The sequence below is a fragment of the Penicillium griseofulvum genome (assembly GCF_001561935.1).
Source record: "Penicillium griseofulvum strain PG3 chromosome Unknown contig_80, whole genome shotgun sequence".
NCBI classification, from domain to species: domain Eukaryota; kingdom Fungi; phylum Ascomycota; class Eurotiomycetes; order Eurotiales; family Aspergillaceae; genus Penicillium; species Penicillium griseofulvum.
The window spans coordinates 3,490,956-3,510,465 of NW_024467471.1; the positions used below are offsets into that span (position 1 = coordinate 3,490,956).

At 46.5% G+C, this 19,510-nt stretch overlaps 5 protein-coding genes across 5 annotated transcripts; 3 read left to right on the forward strand and 2 right to left on the reverse strand.

Annotated features, from left to right (window-relative positions):
• Positions 1–64: 64 nt before the first annotated feature.
• PGRI_022650 (uncharacterized protein) lies at positions 65–1,007 on the reverse strand (the record flags this gene model as incomplete). Its single annotated transcript, XM_040789978.1, has 2 exons — positions 65–707; positions 757–1,007. 2 exons carry the CDS (start codon positions 1,005–1,007, stop codon positions 65–67), a joined length of 894 nt encoding a protein of 297 aa, XP_040646931.1.
• Positions 1,008–2,658: 1,651 nt separating this feature from the next.
• Positions 2,659–4,083, forward strand: PGRI_022660 (aminotransferase-like domain-containing protein; the record flags this gene model as incomplete). Its single annotated transcript, XM_040789979.1, has 3 exons — positions 2,659–3,132; positions 3,194–3,570; positions 3,624–4,083. 3 exons carry the CDS (start codon positions 2,659–2,661, stop codon positions 4,081–4,083), a joined length of 1,311 nt encoding a protein of 436 aa, XP_040646932.1.
• Positions 4,084–4,311: 228 nt separating this feature from the next.
• PGRI_022670 (DUF3455 domain-containing protein) lies at positions 4,312–5,137 on the reverse strand (the record flags this gene model as incomplete). The annotated part of the gene is made up of 2 exons (XM_040789980.1): positions 4,312–4,419; positions 4,493–5,137. The coding sequence occupies 2 exons, from the start codon at positions 5,135–5,137 to the stop codon at positions 4,312–4,314; spliced, it is 753 nt and encodes a 250-aa protein (XP_040646933.1).
• A 1,523-nt stretch (positions 5,138–6,660) lies between these two features.
• Positions 6,661–10,353, forward strand: PGRI_022680 (U2 snRNP complex subunit HSH155; the record flags this gene model as incomplete). Its single annotated transcript, XM_040789981.1, has 1 exon — positions 6,661–10,353. One exon carries the CDS (start codon positions 6,661–6,663, stop codon positions 10,351–10,353), a length of 3,693 nt encoding a protein of 1,230 aa, XP_040646934.1.
• A 7,817-nt stretch (positions 10,354–18,170) lies between these two features.
• Positions 18,171–19,346, forward strand: PGRI_022690 (C2H2-type zinc finger protein; the record flags this gene model as incomplete). Its single annotated transcript, XM_040789982.1, has 3 exons — positions 18,171–18,610; positions 18,695–19,173; positions 19,228–19,346. 3 exons carry the CDS (start codon positions 18,171–18,173, stop codon positions 19,344–19,346), a joined length of 1,038 nt encoding a protein of 345 aa, XP_040646935.1.
• Positions 19,347–19,510: the final 164 nt, after the last annotated feature.

Consider the following 19,510-nt stretch of genomic DNA (forward strand, 5'->3'; position numbering starts at 1 on the left):
ATCTGCTAATGGCTTTCTGCAGAATGTCCAGATTAGCAATATTTCAAATCCAAAGAAAGCGATCTCACTCATTGCGGTTGAAGACCTCAAAGCCAGTGGAAAGAATGAGCGCAGGTCGAGCAAGATCAGCGATTATCTGCTTGACAGGGGCAGCAGCAAATGCTGAGATCACAATCGATTCTTCATCGATTTCTGCGAATCCTCCTGCACCATGATGTCCAATGATTTTGAAGTTCTTCTTGGTCAGTATATCTTCTGCAACGCTTGTATAATCTGGGTCCTGGGCATATAATAGCATCGTTCCATCGCAACAGATTTGAGCGATAGTGAGAGCCATCGAATGCTGGATCATACAGTCCATCACGTTCTCCACCTCCATAGTCTCATCCCAAGAGTCGTGCTGCTTCCTTAGCCATTCAGGGGCGGTACGGCAGAAGTCACCGAGCCCGAAACATAGAACTTTCTTCACGGTATTTGTACCAAGTAAGTCTTGTACTAAAGCTGTCAATAGCTTGCAAGTTGTGCTATTTCGCCACAAGTAGGCTTTCTCGTCAAAGACTTGTGAAGGCCGCGCTATAAGCTCCCGAAAGTCTCGTGCAGTCCGATTGCTCCAATCTACCAGGTAGGAGCAATGGTAGGTTTCGGTCGGGCCGTTGGGTTGAGTCTTCACAAGTTGCCAATATTCTTGGTACTTGACATGAGGTTTCCTAAGAGAACTTAGATTTCGGCTGAAACAGGGTCAGAATACCCCCGTACCAGATAGGATTCTGTATTTGGAACATAGGATTTGATATTTGGACTATGCTTCCATCGATTCGGCGGACGGAGAATCGAGCCATTGTATAGGATTGGCCCAATTGTCTTTCTATGTCTTTGAGATCCTCTCTCGTCCAAAGCTTGGTACCAGTACTGTACAGATCTGCGGCTCGTTGGCTCATGGTCCGCCAGTCTGAGCACCCATAGTCCAGAGACACGTGCTCGGATGTGAGCACACGAGTTTGTGGCATTTCTCTCGTAGCTAGTTGAGTAAGGAGGTAAAAACCAAAATTATTTTAGACAGGGAGTAGTTCATTAGTATGAAAGTAGGATGTGACCCGAGGAATATAGTCAGGTGTTGATATCACGTGTATCAATATATAATCTCCCCACTTGTAAGGCTAGCTTTAGAACATCATCTTTCAAACAAGATCTCTGCTCTTTTCACGTTAGATTAATTCTTCAGATCAATCTCATTGTTGAGAAGCTCCTCACTTTTCCGTCTTCACGTCATACATCCGCCCTGCTCCACATCGAGACACCGCCCCTCCTTCTCCACCAGAGCTCAAACATCTAAATCTTCTCTTTCCACCATCGCAGCAATGTTCGCTACAAAGCGTCTGAGCAAGGTGAGTTGTAGTTTTAATCTGAAGTTTACTAGAATGCTTATCTTGCTAACTCTATATGACTTATAGGAGCTCGTTAAGGTACAAATTCCCCTCCCGTCCTTATCGCCTTTGTCCCGGTGGCAACGGTTTGAGAGCATATCATGGCGCACCCTTGCATATTGTTCATTATGTGAACATGTTTCTCTGACATTTTGACCTAGATGCAAGAGCATCTCCCGCCGGGAATTACAATCGTGAAATGTGACAATCTGGAGGAATGGCAAATGGACATCAAGATCCTTGACCAGAACCCACTTTACCTAGATCAGACTTATCGCCTGAAGTTTACCTTCAGTAACAAGTATCCTATTGGTGAGTGGTATCTTCTCGGTAACCTCTGTCTCTATCGTCTCCCCAGTGGCTCCATTCCACCGTGTTTGTTGTTTGTCTCTGTCTCGTCTTTTTATCAGATCATTATGGGGTTTAACAATCATTCTAGAACCCCCAGAGGTCCAATTCATCCAATGTCCCGCCTCCACCGGCACGCCGCGCACAATCCCAATGCATCCCCACATCTACAGCAATGGCATTATCTGCCTTGACCTCCTAGGTTCCGCCGGTTGGTCACCAGTGCAGACAGTGGAAAGCGTCTGCATGAGCCTTCAGAGCATGCTTACTGCGAACAATCGCAATGAGCGACCCGCCGGTGACCAGGAGTTCATTGCCACCAACCGCCGTCGCATCCGCGACATCAACTTTGTCTACGAGGATGACAACGTATAAATTCCCAGCTCCTCAGCTAGAGCTGGTCCATGGTATGTTTGAAATGGGAGATGGCTTGCGTTGGCGGGTGGGGGCATACATCGGCGTTTTCTGCATGAAGTGCAATCCCGCCCCTTGAGATTTGAGCGGCTGGATTTACATCGTGCCTGGTGACATTTGATTCTTTGCGTTTGCATCGTCCTGGCGCTGGCCCATTATTAATCTCAGTCGTAAGGGTGACTTTCTTTGCGGGTGTTCAAGGGTTTTCATTATCTAGCAATACGATCAAGAGCGCCGTTTCACTTTGAACAATATATGGCGAGTAGAATAGACAAGAGAGAAGAAATCAAGTAATAGAATCTTTCGTATGAGCAATTGTCCATTTTGTCTGGGGAAAACGATAGCGAGCGTCCAATGTGATTGGCTAGATCGCTTATATTCCCAAAGCAAGAATGGTCCAAATCTTTGAAGCCCCAAGTATAAGAGCAAGTAGATTTTCCTCGAGATATCTGTATAATTAGCTTCATCAGAAATGGCGCCTACGACTCAAATAGATCTTTTCACGGGATGGCCTGCAACAGCCATGCTTCCAGTGGAACGCCTTAAACAAGCAGCTAACAATGCCCTATCCAACAAAACCATATTCACTGAAGGATTTGCCTATGGCCCGGACGAAGGCTATTTCCCTTTGAGAAAAAATATAGCCGAGTGGCTATCCCGATCCTATATACCTGCGCAACCCATCTGCGCAGAGCGGATATGCATAACTGGCGGTGCCAGCCAGAATCTAGCATGCGTATTGCAGGTATTCACGGATCCAGCGCAGACACAGATTGTATGGCTCGTGGAGCCAACATATTATCTTGTCTTTCGGGTATTCGAAGATGCTGGGTTCAGTGGTCGGATGCGAGGGATACCCGAGGATGAGGAGGGGATGGATGTTGCTGCACTTGAAATTGCTTTGGATGCATTTGACCGTGGAGATCTAGATTGTCAATATGGTCGGGTATGTGTGCGCTCTTTAATGCTAGCCTGGTTCTTGGTATAACCCATGCTAATAGAAACAGAAGAAGACATACAAGCCCGACAGGCCGTATAGAAAGACATACAAGCATGTCATCTATTGTGTTCCGAGCTTCTCAAATCCGTCGGGGACGACGATGTCTCAATCGCGGCGCGAGGCACTCGTCAGAGTAGCGCGGAAGTACGATGCTCTCGTCGTCGCTGACGATGTATATGATTTCCTCAGTTGGGGCGCGACACATCCCACCAACCCGGTTCCGCGTCAGCGTCTCGTGGATATAGATCGGGTAATCGATGGTGGTCCAGCAGATCGATTCGGCAATGTCATGAGCAATGGATCATTCAGTAAGCTTATTGGTCCGGGATGTCGAGTTGGATGGGCTGAAGGGACCAAAGATTTCATTTATGGTCTTTCTCAAGCGTGAGTCTTCATCTCTTCATTCTTATTCAGAATTCCAAAAGCTGAACGTTTAGTGGTTCTACACGCTCTGGTGGTGCTCCTTCGCAACTAACGTCGACTTTCATCAATGAGCTGCTTGAGGATAACTTTTTGCCTCGATACATTACCGATATCCTAGTCCCCGAAGGACAGAGAAGACATTGCATTCTGTCATCAGCGATCAAAACACATCTTGGTCATCTTGGTGTCTCGTTTACTCCTGATCCGGAGAGTAGTCCAGTTGTGGGGGGATACTACATCTGGGTTCGGCTTCCGGCCGCATTGACCGCGACTCAGGTGTGTCAGGAAGCACTGGAGACGCAAAATTTGGTGTTGGGTGGCGGTGAGACATTTGCTGTTCCAGGAGGCAATGCTCCAGGAGATTTGCATCGCAGGCTGAGACTTTGTTTCATGTGGGAGGATGAAGGGCGGCTAGTTGAGGGGGTGGAGAGACTAGGGCTTGTTGTTCGAAGTATATTGACAAACAACAAATAGAAGATTATGAATGCTACCTCAATTATTCACGAGTGTCTTCCTTATTAAAGTGTGTGTTCCTTATATAGACTATTCCATTCGTTAAATCCCAACATAATTCGGGAACTGCATTTTCCACACAGTCCTAGATACATATATTAGAAAGGCTTGCTCTCGCGGTCGTATATATCGCTTGTAAAAACCAAAAGATCCCCCATATAGCTCAAAAAAGAACTCAAGACGTCTCTATCACCCGTAGAACCAATACTCTGCAGCATAATCAACTTGAATCGTTGTGTTTTGACCAGCACACGTAGACGGCGGGTCACCTTGAGACGTCACAACTCGGTAGACTTCCTATAAAGAATAATTCAGTCAGATATGTATGCTCCAGATCTGGTTGTCTGGTGGTTAGATAACATGAGCTTACCTGAATACCGTCCCCCTTCTTGTGTCCTAGCTTAAGCCACGGAACATCGCCGGATGATTTTGATGTTGAGTTGGGAGCTGGGGTAGCGGCTATTTTATTAGTAGCAATCCAGAGCTTGGAGCCACTCAGTGCCATGTCGAAAACCGGGTCTCCATCAGCGTTGAAGTGGTGCTCCCCAATGATGAGATTGGTACTTCTCGTGCCCTGGGCCACAAGGGTTGCCATGAACGCGAGAGATCCAATAGGAGTGGCGCTGATAATTGCGGGGACTTCGTGGAGGAGAGCTAGAGATGACGATGCAATGCAAGAGGCGTCAAAGAGTGTGGCGGCAGCACCTATGGCTCTGGGCTTGGTGGTGGTTTTGGAATCTGAGGACGCATCTGATGGACAGGTGTAGTTCTGTGTTCCTCGACCCAATGCAACGTATTTGAGAGTTAGGTTTGTGGATGGGACTGGAAGTGGGGAATCTGTCGCGTTCAATGGGAGAGATACATTTGCGAGAGAGCAATTCCCAATGTTGATATTGTCAAGTTGGTGGTAGATGTGGGAGAATGAGGAGGCAATAGAAAGAGGATGAGGAATATCAAAGGTTGCTTTCACATTTTTTGCTAAGAGGAGCAATGACAGCACTAAGAAGAGCATCATGGTGACCGGATGATTATGGATCTATAAGATGTAGACGATTTGCTTGAGCAAATCTAATTCTGGGCTGTGGGGATGAACTAGGGTATTATGACAAGGATAAAACCAACAAACAGGGAGATTTATCCCATTTAATGGAAAGTTCGCAAGGCTACTCTAATATGTAACAAAGGACATGTTCGGAGTTTGAGATATACCGCACAGGTAACCTGGGCTCTCGGCGTAAACTGAATTGAACCAAGCGTAGTGGATTCTGGCTCAATGAACCTTTGAGGAGACCAATGATGGCTTCCATCTGAATTGGCACTACTGTGTTGTCTACATAGTATACCTTGGAACTTATCCGAGTCTGCTGACTGCGGATGCCAGCGGGCTCAAACGGCGTGCTAAAATTGGCTTCTTTGTTGTCAAACCCACCCATCTTGAAAGGTTGCTGGAGAGATGGGAAATGAGCTTTCAATTTTGTGTTGGTTAGAATGGAAAGGATGTAACCACAGGGCTTTGTAGGTTACACTAGCCACCGTTGTTGGTTACCGGCCAGCCACATACTGTTGCTTTGACGTTGGACAATCTTGGAAGATTAGAATATAGGTAAGATTTTGCCAATGTAGTAGTATATTACCAAGTCAGCCTTGGAAGGCATATTGATCAAGTCCATCCAAATCTTGGAATGCTGCAGGCGCTTATCTGAAGCATCTACTATAACCTAGATCTGTCATTGGCCATCGGAGAGTTTCTTGTTCTTCTCCCCAGTTATATTAAGAACTTTATTCCTAAATTAGACAATTAATTTCAAGTGCACATGAGCACTAGAGCCGTGCAGACCTTTAATATCCCTGATACACTGGTGTATGACATAAATAGACCATAAGCGCCCTCGCAACGCCACAGGTTTGAGTAGAAATTAGGTAGCAATACATATATTTTTAATCTAATAAGTACAGTGAGATTTGACCAAGTATAAAGCATTATATATTAAACAACCTAGGATGACAATACTAGGTAGAAATATTAGTTTCCTAGATAACGATTGGTACGGAGTAGTGGTTGACACATGTAGCTCACAGGGAGGTTTGGTCCTATACAAACGGAAAATGTGTTGTGGGGCTCACATTTCTAGGAATATCTATCACCTCCCACTCCAATCTTTGCATCATCTCCTACTCCAGTCTTGAAGCTGTTCAATCCATAATTCCTTCCTCTCCTGGCATACAACTATTCCTTTTCACATTGATACCCGGACGTCATTGACCACCCGCTACCACTGACCGCCTAGCACGGTCCAAAAGGTTGATTATGTCACGAATCACGTGCCTGGGGCAAATCCCAACCTTCAAGAAGCTAATGTGTCTAATCACGTGCAGCCTAATCACGACCTTTTTCATCGAGGCGGCTAGCAACACAGCATCCTCAACTACCATTATTGTGACCGTTCCAGCGGTTTTCAATCCGGATGTAGCTGCGGTGTTCCCTTTTGCGGTAATACAGGCTCACTCATATCCTTACGACTTTTACACCTCGTCACAATGTCTGACGGTAAGTTTTCGCAAGCTCTCCCGCCTGGTCCCATACTGATCCCCGCTATAGCCGATATCGAGGCCGTTCGACGGCTCCAGGCCGAGCGCAATGCTGCTTCCAGTGCTAAAAAAGGCTCCAAAACCTTTGATCAATCTTCTCAACGTACGGATAATTCGACCAAAGCTTCCCTGACAGAATCCTTTGACACCTTTTTGTACGAACGCGATGGAGCGGATATGCTTTCGAAATATGATACTTCGATCGCCGTCGATGGCGATGGTGATGAAGAAATGGAAGACGTGAATGGAGGACATAAGTTGGTTGGCCAATACACTGCTACCAGAAGCCAGATCGATGAGATGGCGCGAGGAACCGGCGTCGAGGAAGAGGACATTTTGCTAGGCCGCGAAAAGGCCGCGCGAATCGCAGACCGCGAAACAGACTACCAAAAGCGCCGATTCAACCGTGGCGCCCTAACTCCGACGCGCGCCGATCCCTTCGCTGCCAATGCCCATGCGAATGTTGAAGGAGAAAGCCAAACCTACCGTGAAGTCATGGCCATCCGCGAGATGGAAAGAGAAGAAGAACGCGTTCAAAAGCTGATTGCAGAGAAGCGCGAGAAGGGCGAAGACGCGACAGAGCACGTGGCCACCTTGAAGAGGGTGGAACATGATAAAGAGAACGCCGAGGCGGGTTCCACCGTTGCAGTGGCTACCGAAAGAAAGCGAAAGAACCGATGGGGTACTATTGATGAGCCTGCTGGCGAACCCGGCAAAAAATCACGTTTCGATCAAGCACCTGCTCCCACAGAAGCACCCAAAACCGGCCGATCGAGATGGGATCTAGCGCCATCCCTCACAGCTGCGACACCCGTTGGAAATCAAGGACTCGCCACTCCCATGCATCCATCTGCAGGTGCGGCTACACCTGTGGCCGTTGTCCCCGGTCAGGTTGTTGGTTGGTCCGATGAGGAGCTCGATATCATGCTCCCCGGTGAGGCTGATGGCTATAAGATCCTTGACCCTCCCCCTGGATATGAACCTATCAGAACCCACGCTCGCAGACTCGCAGCCACCCCAGCACCCATGGCTAGCGCTGGTGGTGTCGGAGGGTTCATGATGCAAGAGCCAGAAAGTGTTCAGTCTGTAGGAAAAGATCTTCCAACTGATATCCCCGGTGTGGGTGAACTTCAATTCTTCAAGGCAGAGGACATGGCCTACTTCGGTAAGCTCATGGAGGATGGTGATGAAAGCAGCATGACTGTGGAAGAAATGAAGGAGCGAAAGATTATGAGATTGCTTCTAAAGATCAAGAACGGTACTCCGCCTATGCGCAAGACCGCTCTGCGTCAAATCACAGACAATGCCCGAGACTTTGGTCCTGGGGCCCTTTTCAATCAAATTCTCCCCCTGCTCATGGAAAGGACCCTGGAAGACCAGGAGCGCCATTTGCTGGTGAAGGTCATCGACAGAATCCTCTACAAACTGGATGATCTAGTCCGTCCCTATGTTCATAAGATCTTGGTCGTTATCGAACCACTGCTTATTGATCAAGACTACTATGCTCGTGTTGAAGGCCGAGAGATTATCTCGAACCTTGCCAAGGCCGCCGGTCTTGCTACGATGATCAGTACTATGCGTCCTGATATTGACCACGCTGATGAATATGTGCGAAACACGACAGCACGCGCTTTTGCCGTTGTGGCCTCTGCCCTCGGTATTCCCGCCCTCCTCCCTTTCCTCCGCGCTGTCTGCCGCAGTAAGAAGTCATGGCAAGCCCGACACACTGGTGTCAAGATTGTCCAACATATCCCTATTCTCATGGGTTGCGCTATTCTCCCTCATCTCAAGGATCTGGTCGGATGCGTTTCAGATAACCTTAGCGATGAACAAGCTAAGGTCCGGACTGTCACTGCTCTATCCCTGGCCTCTTTGGCCGAGGCTGCGAACCCATATGGTATCGAAAGTTTCGATGATATCCTGAGCCCTCTTTGGACCGGCGCCCGCAAGCAGCGTGGCAAGGGTCTCTCTGCCTTCCTTAAGGCTGTCGGCTATATCATTCCTCTTATGGACGAAGAGTACGCCAACTATTACACCAGTCAAATCATGGAGATCCTCATCCGAGAATTCGCTTCCCCAGATGAAGAAATGAAGAAAGTCGTATTGAAAGTGGTTTCTCAATGTGCAAGCACTCCAGGTGTGACTGCCTCGTACTTGAAGGACAAAGTCTTGGCGGAGTTTTTCAAGGGCTTCTGGATGCGACGTATGGCGCTCGATCGACGAAACTACCGCCAGGTAGTCGATACCACAGTGGACCTGGGCCAGAAAGTGGGTGTCGGTGAGATTCTCGACCGCGTCGTCAACAACTTGAAGGACGAAAGCGAGCCATATCGCAAGATGACTGTGGAAACCGTCGAGAAATTAATTGCATCCCTGGGAGCCGCTGACATTTCTGAGAGACTGGAAGAACGTCTCATTGATGGTGTCCTCTTCTCCTTCCAGGAACAAAGCATCGAAGACCTTGTCATCCTTAATGGATTCGGTACGGTGGTCAATGCGCTTGGCACACGATGCAAGACCTATATTCCTCAGATCGTTAGTACTATTCTCTGGCGTCTGAACAACAAGTCCCCGACTGTTCGACAACAGGCGGCCGATCTTATCTCCCGCATTGCGTTGGTGATGAAGCAGTGTGACGAGGAAGCTCTCATGGGCAAGCTTGGTATTGTGCTCTACGAATATCTGGGTGAAGAATATCCCGAGGTTCTTGGCTCGATCCTGGGTGCTTTGCGTGCCATCGTCACCGTGGTCGGTATCACCCAGATGCAGCCACCCATTCGCGATCTTCTTCCTCGTCTTACACCCATTCTGCGCAACCGTCACGAAAAGGTGCAGGAGAACACAATTGATCTCGTCGGTCGTATTGCCGACCGCGGTCCCGAGTCTGTGAACGCCCGTGAATGGATGCGTATCTGCTTTGAGCTTATGGATATGCTTAAGGCCCACAAGAAGGGAATTCGCCGAGCGGCCAACAACACATTCGGTTTCATTGCCAAGGCCATTGGTCCTCAGGATGTCCTGGCTGCTCTTCTGGGCAACTTGCGAGTGCAGGAGCGTCAGTCGCGTGTTTGCACAGCTGTCGCCATCGGTATCGTGGCCGAAACTTGTGCTCCATTCACTGTGCTTCCAGCACTGATGAACGAGTACCGGGTGCCCGATCTCAACGTGCAGAACGGTGTGCTCAAGGCTTTGTCCTTCTTGTTCGAGTACATTGGCGAGATGGGCAAGGATTATGTCTATGCTGTCACGCCACTACTTGAGGATGCTCTTGTCGACCGTGATCAAGTTCACCGACAGACCGCTGCTAGCGCAGTTAAGCACGTCGCACTCGGTGTTATCGGTCTTGGTTGCGAGGATGCGATGGTCCATCTGCTCAACCTGCTTTTCCCCAATATTTTCGAGACCAGTCCCCACGTCATTGATCGTGTGATTGAGGCCATCGAAGCCATCCGGATGGCCGTGGGTAGTGGTATTGTTATGAACTACGTCTGGGCTGGCTTGTTCCACCCTGCTCGTAAGGTTCGTACGCCTTACTGGAGACTGTACAATGATGCATACGTTCAGGGAGCCGATGCGATGATTCCCTACTACCCGGATATTGAGGGTGAGGGGGACCGACCGGAACTGTCCATCATTATCTAACGGCGCTGTAATTGGTCTTCTCATGCATTAGCTGCCGATTCTATGGGGTGTGTTATCTAGCCGGTGTTTTTCTTTTTCTTCGTCAATATTTTCTTTTGTATTGGGGGGAATGGCGTCTCATGTGTAACTGTATCCGAATTTCGAAAGTTCAAATTTCAATAGCAAAATTCAAATGTTCGAGTCATGACTTTGTGTGCTTTGTGATGGATACACTAGATATACTTTGTGGCTGCTTACTATGTGATTCAAAGCCGTAGATACATATTTCTTTATTGGTTTTGTGTAAAAATGTGCAAAGTTACATAAAAACTGTGATATTGATTTGAATATCTATTGAAAAAAACAGTTCTGTTAAGAGTGTAGATTGTGTAGAGTCGATCGTTTCTATATTGTATAAGAATAACAGGGCCAAGCATGGTGACAGGGGCAATCAGGCAGGGATCGCTCTTCAGGCCGATAATCATGTCAATCACCGAGATCTTTAAACAGGGTCTGAGTCTGGGGTAATATCGATACTATTTTGCTACAACATGCATATGTATAGACATTCTAGGGTACCGTGTGAGGTTTGAGAATAATCCCAACTCATTAGGGGGGAATCCAAACCCCCTCTCATATTTTGCCACACAAAAAATAGAAAGAGTCGTCATCATTAAAGAGGGGCAGATGGTATTTTCCCTCGAGAAGTTCCCCCCCCCCCCCCATACTCCCTGCCAAGAGCGCCAAATGCCTAAGCTTGCCGTGGGAGAGTCTTGGCATAAAAAAGCCGCGTAAGCTCTGACAGATGTGGTTCTTGTGGGGATTTAATTTCCTTTTTCTTTTTTTTTTCAATAGAATATGTATGTATGTTGTACTATAATGTTAGGAACTATATTATATACTATAATCAAGACTTGAATACTGTAATACCCCTCATATAAAGTACCCTCTACTCCGTATATCTATATTGATTCTCTGCTTCGAAATGATATAACATAATGGAACCTAATCGGGGAGTATGTAGAATATGCACATACAGAACTTCCTACACAGCCTCCCCCTGAATTCAGGGCCATCAATTCTACTGAACCGGGGAATGGAGGAAATGGATGTACTCGTATACTCCCAGAGAACACACAGACCCTGATAAGGGGGTTGTGTAACGCCCCTTTTTTTACCTTTTCCACCATTTCCACTTAAAATCCTTTTTTTTTTTCAGGGTCTAACTATCCACTTTAGGAGTCTAAGGTTATTACTTTTTATATTACATTGGTTACTATGGAGTTGTATATTCTATTGTGTTGTACTAGTTGTACTGGAGTACATAGTCCCAAATATCCCTCTAGCGCAGTGGCAAACACGGCACAGAACTGCAAGGACCATGGAACCAAATTGAGCTTCATAGATCCTCAGATCGTGCACATGCAGGGAATGAACCCCAACCCCACCGGAGAAAGCGTAAAGCGTAAAGTGTAAAGTATATTCCATATATTGCACGGAGTACAGCATACGGAGTACAAGGTGCAGATATATGATATGTACTGAGTACACTGTACATGTGTGATGTCGACTCTGTACATATAGTGGAGAAGATCGCGTGTCGCGCATCTACACTCCAAGGACCGTGCGGGTTTGCGCAAAGTACAATGTAGCTGTCAAGCATGCAAGATACCGAGATTCCTCGGATTCATGTGAAGGAATACGGAGTACAGAGTACAAGCGAAGGAAACCAAAAAAAAGGTTATGTGGATAAAGCATAGAGAGCTATAATCCAATCAAAGGATACGAATATTGACTTGCGCAACGCTGTAGGGATCAAGGATTTCAGATTGGAGAAGACTTGCGCATCGGATGATTGGAAGCTCAACAATGCTGGTGGAACGCTGCTATCAATGCACTCTTTTTTTTTTGTCTCTCTTCCCCCTGTTCTGGGGTACCAATCAAAAAGAAAACTACGTACACCATACATTGTAGGTAAGACAGTCTGTTCTCAGAGTAATTTTATATATTTTATATTTTATTGCAAGGGATCGGAGAACCCTGCAGGATGCCCCATTCACGACGGTTGAGGCACACAGCGAGGGGCGTTCACTTTGTGGATCTGGCTTACCTTTTTGTTTGGGAGTACTAGGGCTTAGTCTAAGACGGCCCCTCCTCTAAAAGCCCTACAGTGTTTACTCTGTACAGAGTACATCTGGTGACATAGGCCAAGATTAAGTACTCTCTCCACTTTCTGCGAGTGAGTCTTTTATGTACATTAGACAAGGGGAAGCTTGAACTTTTAATATAAATTTTGATTTCAAGTTGTTACAACGCACACCGCAGTTTCCTACAAAGATATCTAATATAACGGGGGAACTGGGATTGGAGTAAAACCTTCTTTTGGTGGCGGGAGGATCCGATCAGAGTTAAATCGCCTATTAAGGAAATAAATGACTTAGTCATATCCGAAGTACTCCGGATAGTTTCCGACTTGACACGAGACCCACTACGTAATGCAAAAATCGCAAAATGTATACCAGAAAAGGTTAGTGATAAATTACTTGCTTAAATGCATTTCGGCGATTAACTATTCCTCGAACAGGAGGGAAAAATAAAAAAGAATTACTGTCGAATTCCAGATCCACTTACGGGCGTTTCAGGTTATTAGCGTTGACCCTGAAGGTGGCAGTGTTCCTAGCGGGAAATGTGGAGTACCAGGATCGCACGCAGGGATCATAAAGAACCAAAACGGGCTTTGCGGGGGATAGTCACGTCATTTGACTTGATTTCGAGTGTGTCTATAAAAATAGATGAAGTTATACACAAGATGATATATATAAAAAAAAAGATACTTTCATAGGTTGGACCCTAAAAGAAAAGTTGAAGAAAGGGTCTATATTTCGACTTCAAGGTTAACCTTCCTACTTTGTATACCAAAGAGGATAACCACGTTGACCCCAAATGCGCGGGATGAGCACGCGTCAGCTCCTGGTGGGCCTACAGATACAATTGGTCGATCAGGAGCTGCCAAGATCGGCTATCGACTATCTGCCGTCTCCAGGTGGGACTGGCTTGCAAATACTCATCTATGATTGAACAACAGGCTCTGCAGCAAACATGTAAGAATGTGGACCCAATGGAATTAAGCCAAACTAGTCCGAAGTAGGCCGAGCTAATCCGGACTAGTCTAAAACTATAGAAACAAACTTAAAAGGGTCCGGTATCGGGTATTGGGGGAATCGGGTGATCCAAATTCGTGTTGCTTTTAAAGGGACTGCTGTGGGTGCCATATGGGAACTTGAATTTATCCATTTTAACCGGACTCTTGGACCTTCCATGGTCCTACACAAATTCAAAAGCCCACAGGTCCACTGTGTGGCTGCGTGAATGTAAAGAACGGTTGAACGTTTTAGCGGTTCTATGTATAGAAAAGGCGTGATTTCTGCAATGATGCATAACAGGGGACTGATATCCACCATAATGCAATGGATTTACTTAGTTTGAGTTTTAGACATTGATGGATATTATATCTAGCCTGAGACAAAAAAAAAAAAGGAAACGGTGATTTGCACACAATGTCAACCTTGATTTAGGGGCAATGACGATCTGCCGTGTGGGCACCGCCAAGATCGGAGCCCCATGCAGATGACAGGCCTTTGTTGGTCAAGGGTACCTGATTGACACTCGGCATTGAGGCGGATCGCCAACGTGCTAGATAAGGATCTGATTACAGCGTTTGGGAGGGATTTTCATTTCAGCATGTGGATTGTAAATCAAAGTCTGGGGCTTGATATATTTTCTCCATGTTGAAGTGTCACATTCATTTCTGACCGCCCTTTTCTTTTTCTGGATTTTCCAGCGGGTTTCTCGGAAGAGCAGATAATCGGAGTAATCAAATGAAACTGATAAAAAACATCTCAGGGTCCCAGAGGACGCGTAATTCATATGAGCCGTGTCACGGAGTATGCTTCCTGCTTGGGAGCAAGAAAAGCGGTCAGGGCTGTCACGGCCCTAAAAGACCACTCCAGCGCTTTGAAGAGGTCCCTCACAACACCTTGAAAGATGCTCCACCCCTCCCGTGTCTAGCAGGGGCCTTTTGGTCTGGTGGACCTGTATGGAGTATAACCTATAGAAAAGATACTCCGTACTTGACTCCAGTCAGAATTGGTCCATCCGGCACGCTCCGACTCGATATTATGGCCAAGGTATACCTTCCTCAAAAAAAGCACCTATTTTTGAACTACTGAACGCCATGCCAATGTATACAGATACAAATTGGGATGAACCAAACAACCACATATCCACACCAAACACAAACATCTTGGCGTTCACACTTTCGAACTCACATCCCCCCTCCTACTTGGCCATGCACTCAAAAATCAGCACCAAAACGCCACATTTGCCAACACAGTTGGCGTTTGTTGAAAGGGACGGAACTGTGCCGGTGAGATGCCAAGTCCACCAACACGGCATGGCGAGAAAAAAAGGGGGGTTACCCTTAAACTAGAGTCCATTTGTTGCATTGCTTATTTTTCTTTTATTGGATTTTGGTGTTGGTTTGGCGGGAGTTCGCGCCTCTTAGTTTCAAGGGCTCCATAGAGGCTTTTTTTTTTCAAAATGGGGCAACTTGAAGTTCAAGGTTACCCGAATCTGTATCTGGATTTTCTGTTTACCCCTTTCGATATGCAGTGTGGACTTTGAATATGGGTACCCGACGGACTGCCCAAGTGCTTTGTGTTTTGCTTTTTAGGGAATGTCCACCCCGACCGTCTAGATACGGTCGGGACTCTGGCGAGACTCTAGAGACCGGGACTACTAAGACTTTTTACCTTGTTGATATTTGAGATGTATAAGGATAAATTCAGTAGCTAACTGAGGTCCACACGGAGTAAGTTTATACAATATATATCCATTTATGGTCTCAGGTAACTTCCATGGTTTGGCACGATACAAACCAACAAGCTCGTCCCGAGGTTAACATAGATGCAAGCATAATACTTAGAGTTCTAAAGTGTGCTTAGGAGTAATTTGATAGAAACTTAGCCGCTACCCAATCTTAACTGGTGACCCGAGACCACGGTCGCCCTCGAGGCACACTTATGCTATCCATGGATAGCCACTTCCATCCACACTCGCATACTGCATTCGGCCGAACAACCCTGGAATCCTTATGAGGCGAGCGAATGAAGACCGAAATCCCGATGTTTGTCCATGGCCCACCAGTTGCTTAATTATTAGTTTGGTTTCAACGTGGAAGTTTTTCTAGAAAACTGATACCCAAGGATCCCGTGGCGTGATCCATGGTTTAGTAAAATGCGGAGAAGCTGAGTCTGAAACCAACTGCACTATCTTTGGCTTTGGTTTTGGATTGTCCCAAGGTATCCTCTTAGATAGATCTGAGATGAACCTTGGGATTTCCATGGATGTTTTTGCCCTCCCTAGGAGAGCGGCAGTTAGATCCTAATTGTTGAATGCTTGCATTATCGACACAATATATTATGTACATCGTACTTCGGTATCACGCTATACCTTTTCTCCCCGGCCCGGGCTAAACGCCAATCATTTATGGAGACTTGTATACAGTCTATGTGATTGGATGAACTCAAGGTTATGTAATTTTTTCTTCAGCCTCTTCGGCTCTTACTCGACGATCAACCCCCTCTCGTACCTTGTGATCAACCCTGTACGCAAGTACGGAGTACCCGTACAATGTAGAGCGACCTCCGGGGGTGACATCAATCCCCGAGTCTCGGGGACCATAGCCAATCCATATCGGAAATTTATTTATTGCATATTCATACACTATTGAATGCCAAATTTAGTCGGCTACAAGAGTTCCACAGCACGAGGATTAGGAATAATTCCCCAATCCAATAAGGAGAAAAAAAAAGGAAAGGTCAATAAGTTGTGATATATCCGATTTAAGCCGTACACTCTACCGCGCTATTGCGGGAGCCGCGCCCGCTAATCTATCCAAAGCGGCGTTTTTCCCACTCACCCCCATCGCCGCACTGTTCCGCCCCCCTCTGACGTCGATGTTTAAATCCCAGGGGAGGGGAAAAAAACATGGCTTGCAGCCTGGTGGTCCCTTATCATCACAGGCCCTCGATACGAGGTCATAATTCCGTTTTTAGTCCTGGTGCCTTAGGCGTAGACTTAAGGGTGTTTCCTATGTGATACAGCTCGCATGGCCCGGCTAATGGCAGCGTTGGAATTCAAACTTATTCCTTCTTCGTGCAGGAGGCGTTTTTTTTTTTTTGTGTTCCGCTGCGACCTCATTGCACACCTCGTATTTCGGGTGCGTTTGTGGTTATGCGACCGAGGGAAAATGGTCGGAAAACCTCCGTGGAATATAATATAGAGTGGTCCTCACTTTCGTGTGGCATTCCTTATCCCGTGTGGAGCTCCATCGGATACTGTACATCCTCCGCATTGGAATACTCTCTTTCTGTGCTATGTTTGTATACAATACTAATTTTCTGAAACAGGATTCGACTTTGGATGTCAAACGTCATCGCATTTTTGGTCGAATGGAATTAGAATGCAGTCAATAATGTTGGCGGCTAGTGATTGCTCCCCTTCTCTCTATGTAAGGTCGGGTTGGCGCGCTAAACCCTCTCTGTGCCGTGTCAAAGGCCCCTCCATGGCTTAAGCCATTTTTATTTATTTATTTTATTTAAATACATTTCCCTGTGGTTTACCAATAATAAAAGACTCTTATGTTGATAGTTGTTTTAATTCTCCTTTAAAAGGGAATGTTTTTGAATCTTAAATATATAGAATCTCAAGAACTATCACTATAATCACTCATATTAAACCCCCACGGCAACGGGTATACCCATTGACACTGGGATCTGCCCCGCTACATTGAAACAGCGCCTTCAGGGCGAACCTTGGTGAATTTATTTCTTGGCAGTCCCTTTTTTTTTTCTTTTTTTTCTTATATATTATTCTTTTTTAATGGAATTACCTTTTTCGTTCTCTCAGACACGGCACAGTTGGACCACTCAGCGTTCATGGTTAGTTAACAATTGAACATTCCCCTAGTCAACACCCCCTTTGATTCTGAGGTCACCGACTGCTTTTTAGGTCTCATGATTTTTCTCCTTTTTCTTTCCCCTTATATTGTTAAGAATCTTTTTTTTTTCTATTCCTGATTATCTATGGTTCATTATAATTGCCGTTCCGATGCCGGAGTAATTTCCACATACCTACTTAAATCCATATAAACCGATTCTTTAGATCTTCCATTCCTCAGCCTAGTTAATGTTTAAGCAATTAATATATTTTAGACTGATTGAAAAAAGGGTAAATTGTCTTTACTAGTATGCTTCTGGTAAATATCAAGAGTAATTTCACATCCGAGGAACTGGTTCCCGTTGAGGACCACTTTTTGGTCACCAATGAAAAGAATAGAAAAATAAATAATAAAAGGATAAAAATTGAATAAAAAATAAAAAATAAAAATGGGAAAAATAAAAGAAAATTCTTAAAATGTGAAATCCAAAAAAACTACAAATAAAAAGAAAAAATAAAATAAAAAATAAAATAAAATAAATACCGGTATTATCATTTCCAGCGATCTGCAATCCCCGACGGGACGTCGTCAGTGGCACTTTGGAGTATATGGGATCATGCCTCACACACCTTATATTCCTTCATAAGCTTCGCCGATCCCCTTCCCCAGACTGCTTTCTCTTTTTTCTTCAAAAATTATATAATTGTTGATCATCGGGTCTATCAATTTCTCTTATACTCCGGATCAACACAGACGATCTCTCTATTGCTTCTCGATCTTCCCTTTTCTACAAACTTTCTGCACGCGATCGATTCGCGACTCTATATCCCCCATGACGATGGTTATGGAAAATCAGAACCGCCCCTATGGCGGCATGAGTTTCGACAATGTCTATCACCACACTCAACCACAATTCACCGATCCGTGGGCACACACTTCGTCGCACTCGACACCTCCAGTTTATGCGACTTCCATGGGTAATGGCGCCAGCATGGCCCTCGCCCAGGTCAAGCAAGAGGAAGTGAACCGCACCGCCATGTCTATGCCCTACCCCAACATTCCTGTGTCCGCCCCATCAATGGTGGCAGGAAACACCTACGCGACCGCCAGTTATGGCCCTGAGGTAATGGCAATGCAACACGAGGTACCGCGTACAACTTTTGACCAGGCGCCATCCTACACCACCGCTCCGCCAATGAGCAACTTCGCGCCTTCCAGCTATGCTGCTTACGCCCCGATTCACCCCTCTCCACAAGACAGCCGTCGTATCTCTCACTCGTAAGTTGAAATTCCGAGTCCGCATTGTTTACATGCTTCGGGGTTGCGAAAAAAAAAAAAAAAAAACTTACACATAATCGACAGAGATGCCGCTCGTGTTAGCGCTTCAGCTTCGGCCCCCACTTTTGGTGATGCGCTCGACGCCAGCCGCGGAATGGTCGCTCTCAGCCAGGACTTGACCCCTCGCAACATCTACGGCCCCGGCCCTCGCGGTGCGCGAGGCTCAGCCGATTCCTACGGTTTCCCTTCCACCCAATCTTCCGCCTCATCCATCTCCTCCGGCGGCAACTACCCCTACTACAGCGCCTCGGTGGGCTCCGTCGACTCCTCCGTGACAGACTACAGCTCCACAACTTCCGAGTCATACGAATCGCGCACTCTCCCCCGGCCAACCAGCCTTTTGGCCGGTAGCGCTCCTCCTGGCCCGCAATCGATGATGAGCCAATTTAGCTCCAAGATGCCCTCCAACACCCAGAAGAAGCACAAGTGCAAGGTCTGCGACAAGCGGTTCACGCGTCCGTCTTCACTTCAGACACATATGTACAGCCACACCGGTGAAAAGCGTAAGTTTTCTTGGAAGCCAATTTATTTGAATTTCATGGTCTAATATTTCTTAGCATTCGCGTGTGATGTTGAAGGCTGCGGGCGGCACTTCTCCGTTGTCTCAAACCTGCGTCGACACAAGAAGGTCCACAAGGGTGAGAAGGACAGCGGCTCTGGCGATGACGACGAGTAATCTGCCAATCTCCATACAACTACATTCTTCTACTCGCGGAAATCCCGTCGAGTCCTCTCTCTCCTATGCCCATCCCACACAAAGCGCAGATCTTCCACCCGCCACAACTTCGTCCTTCCTATGCCACGAGCCTGTTCATGAACCAACCGCGTTGGCATGTTTTA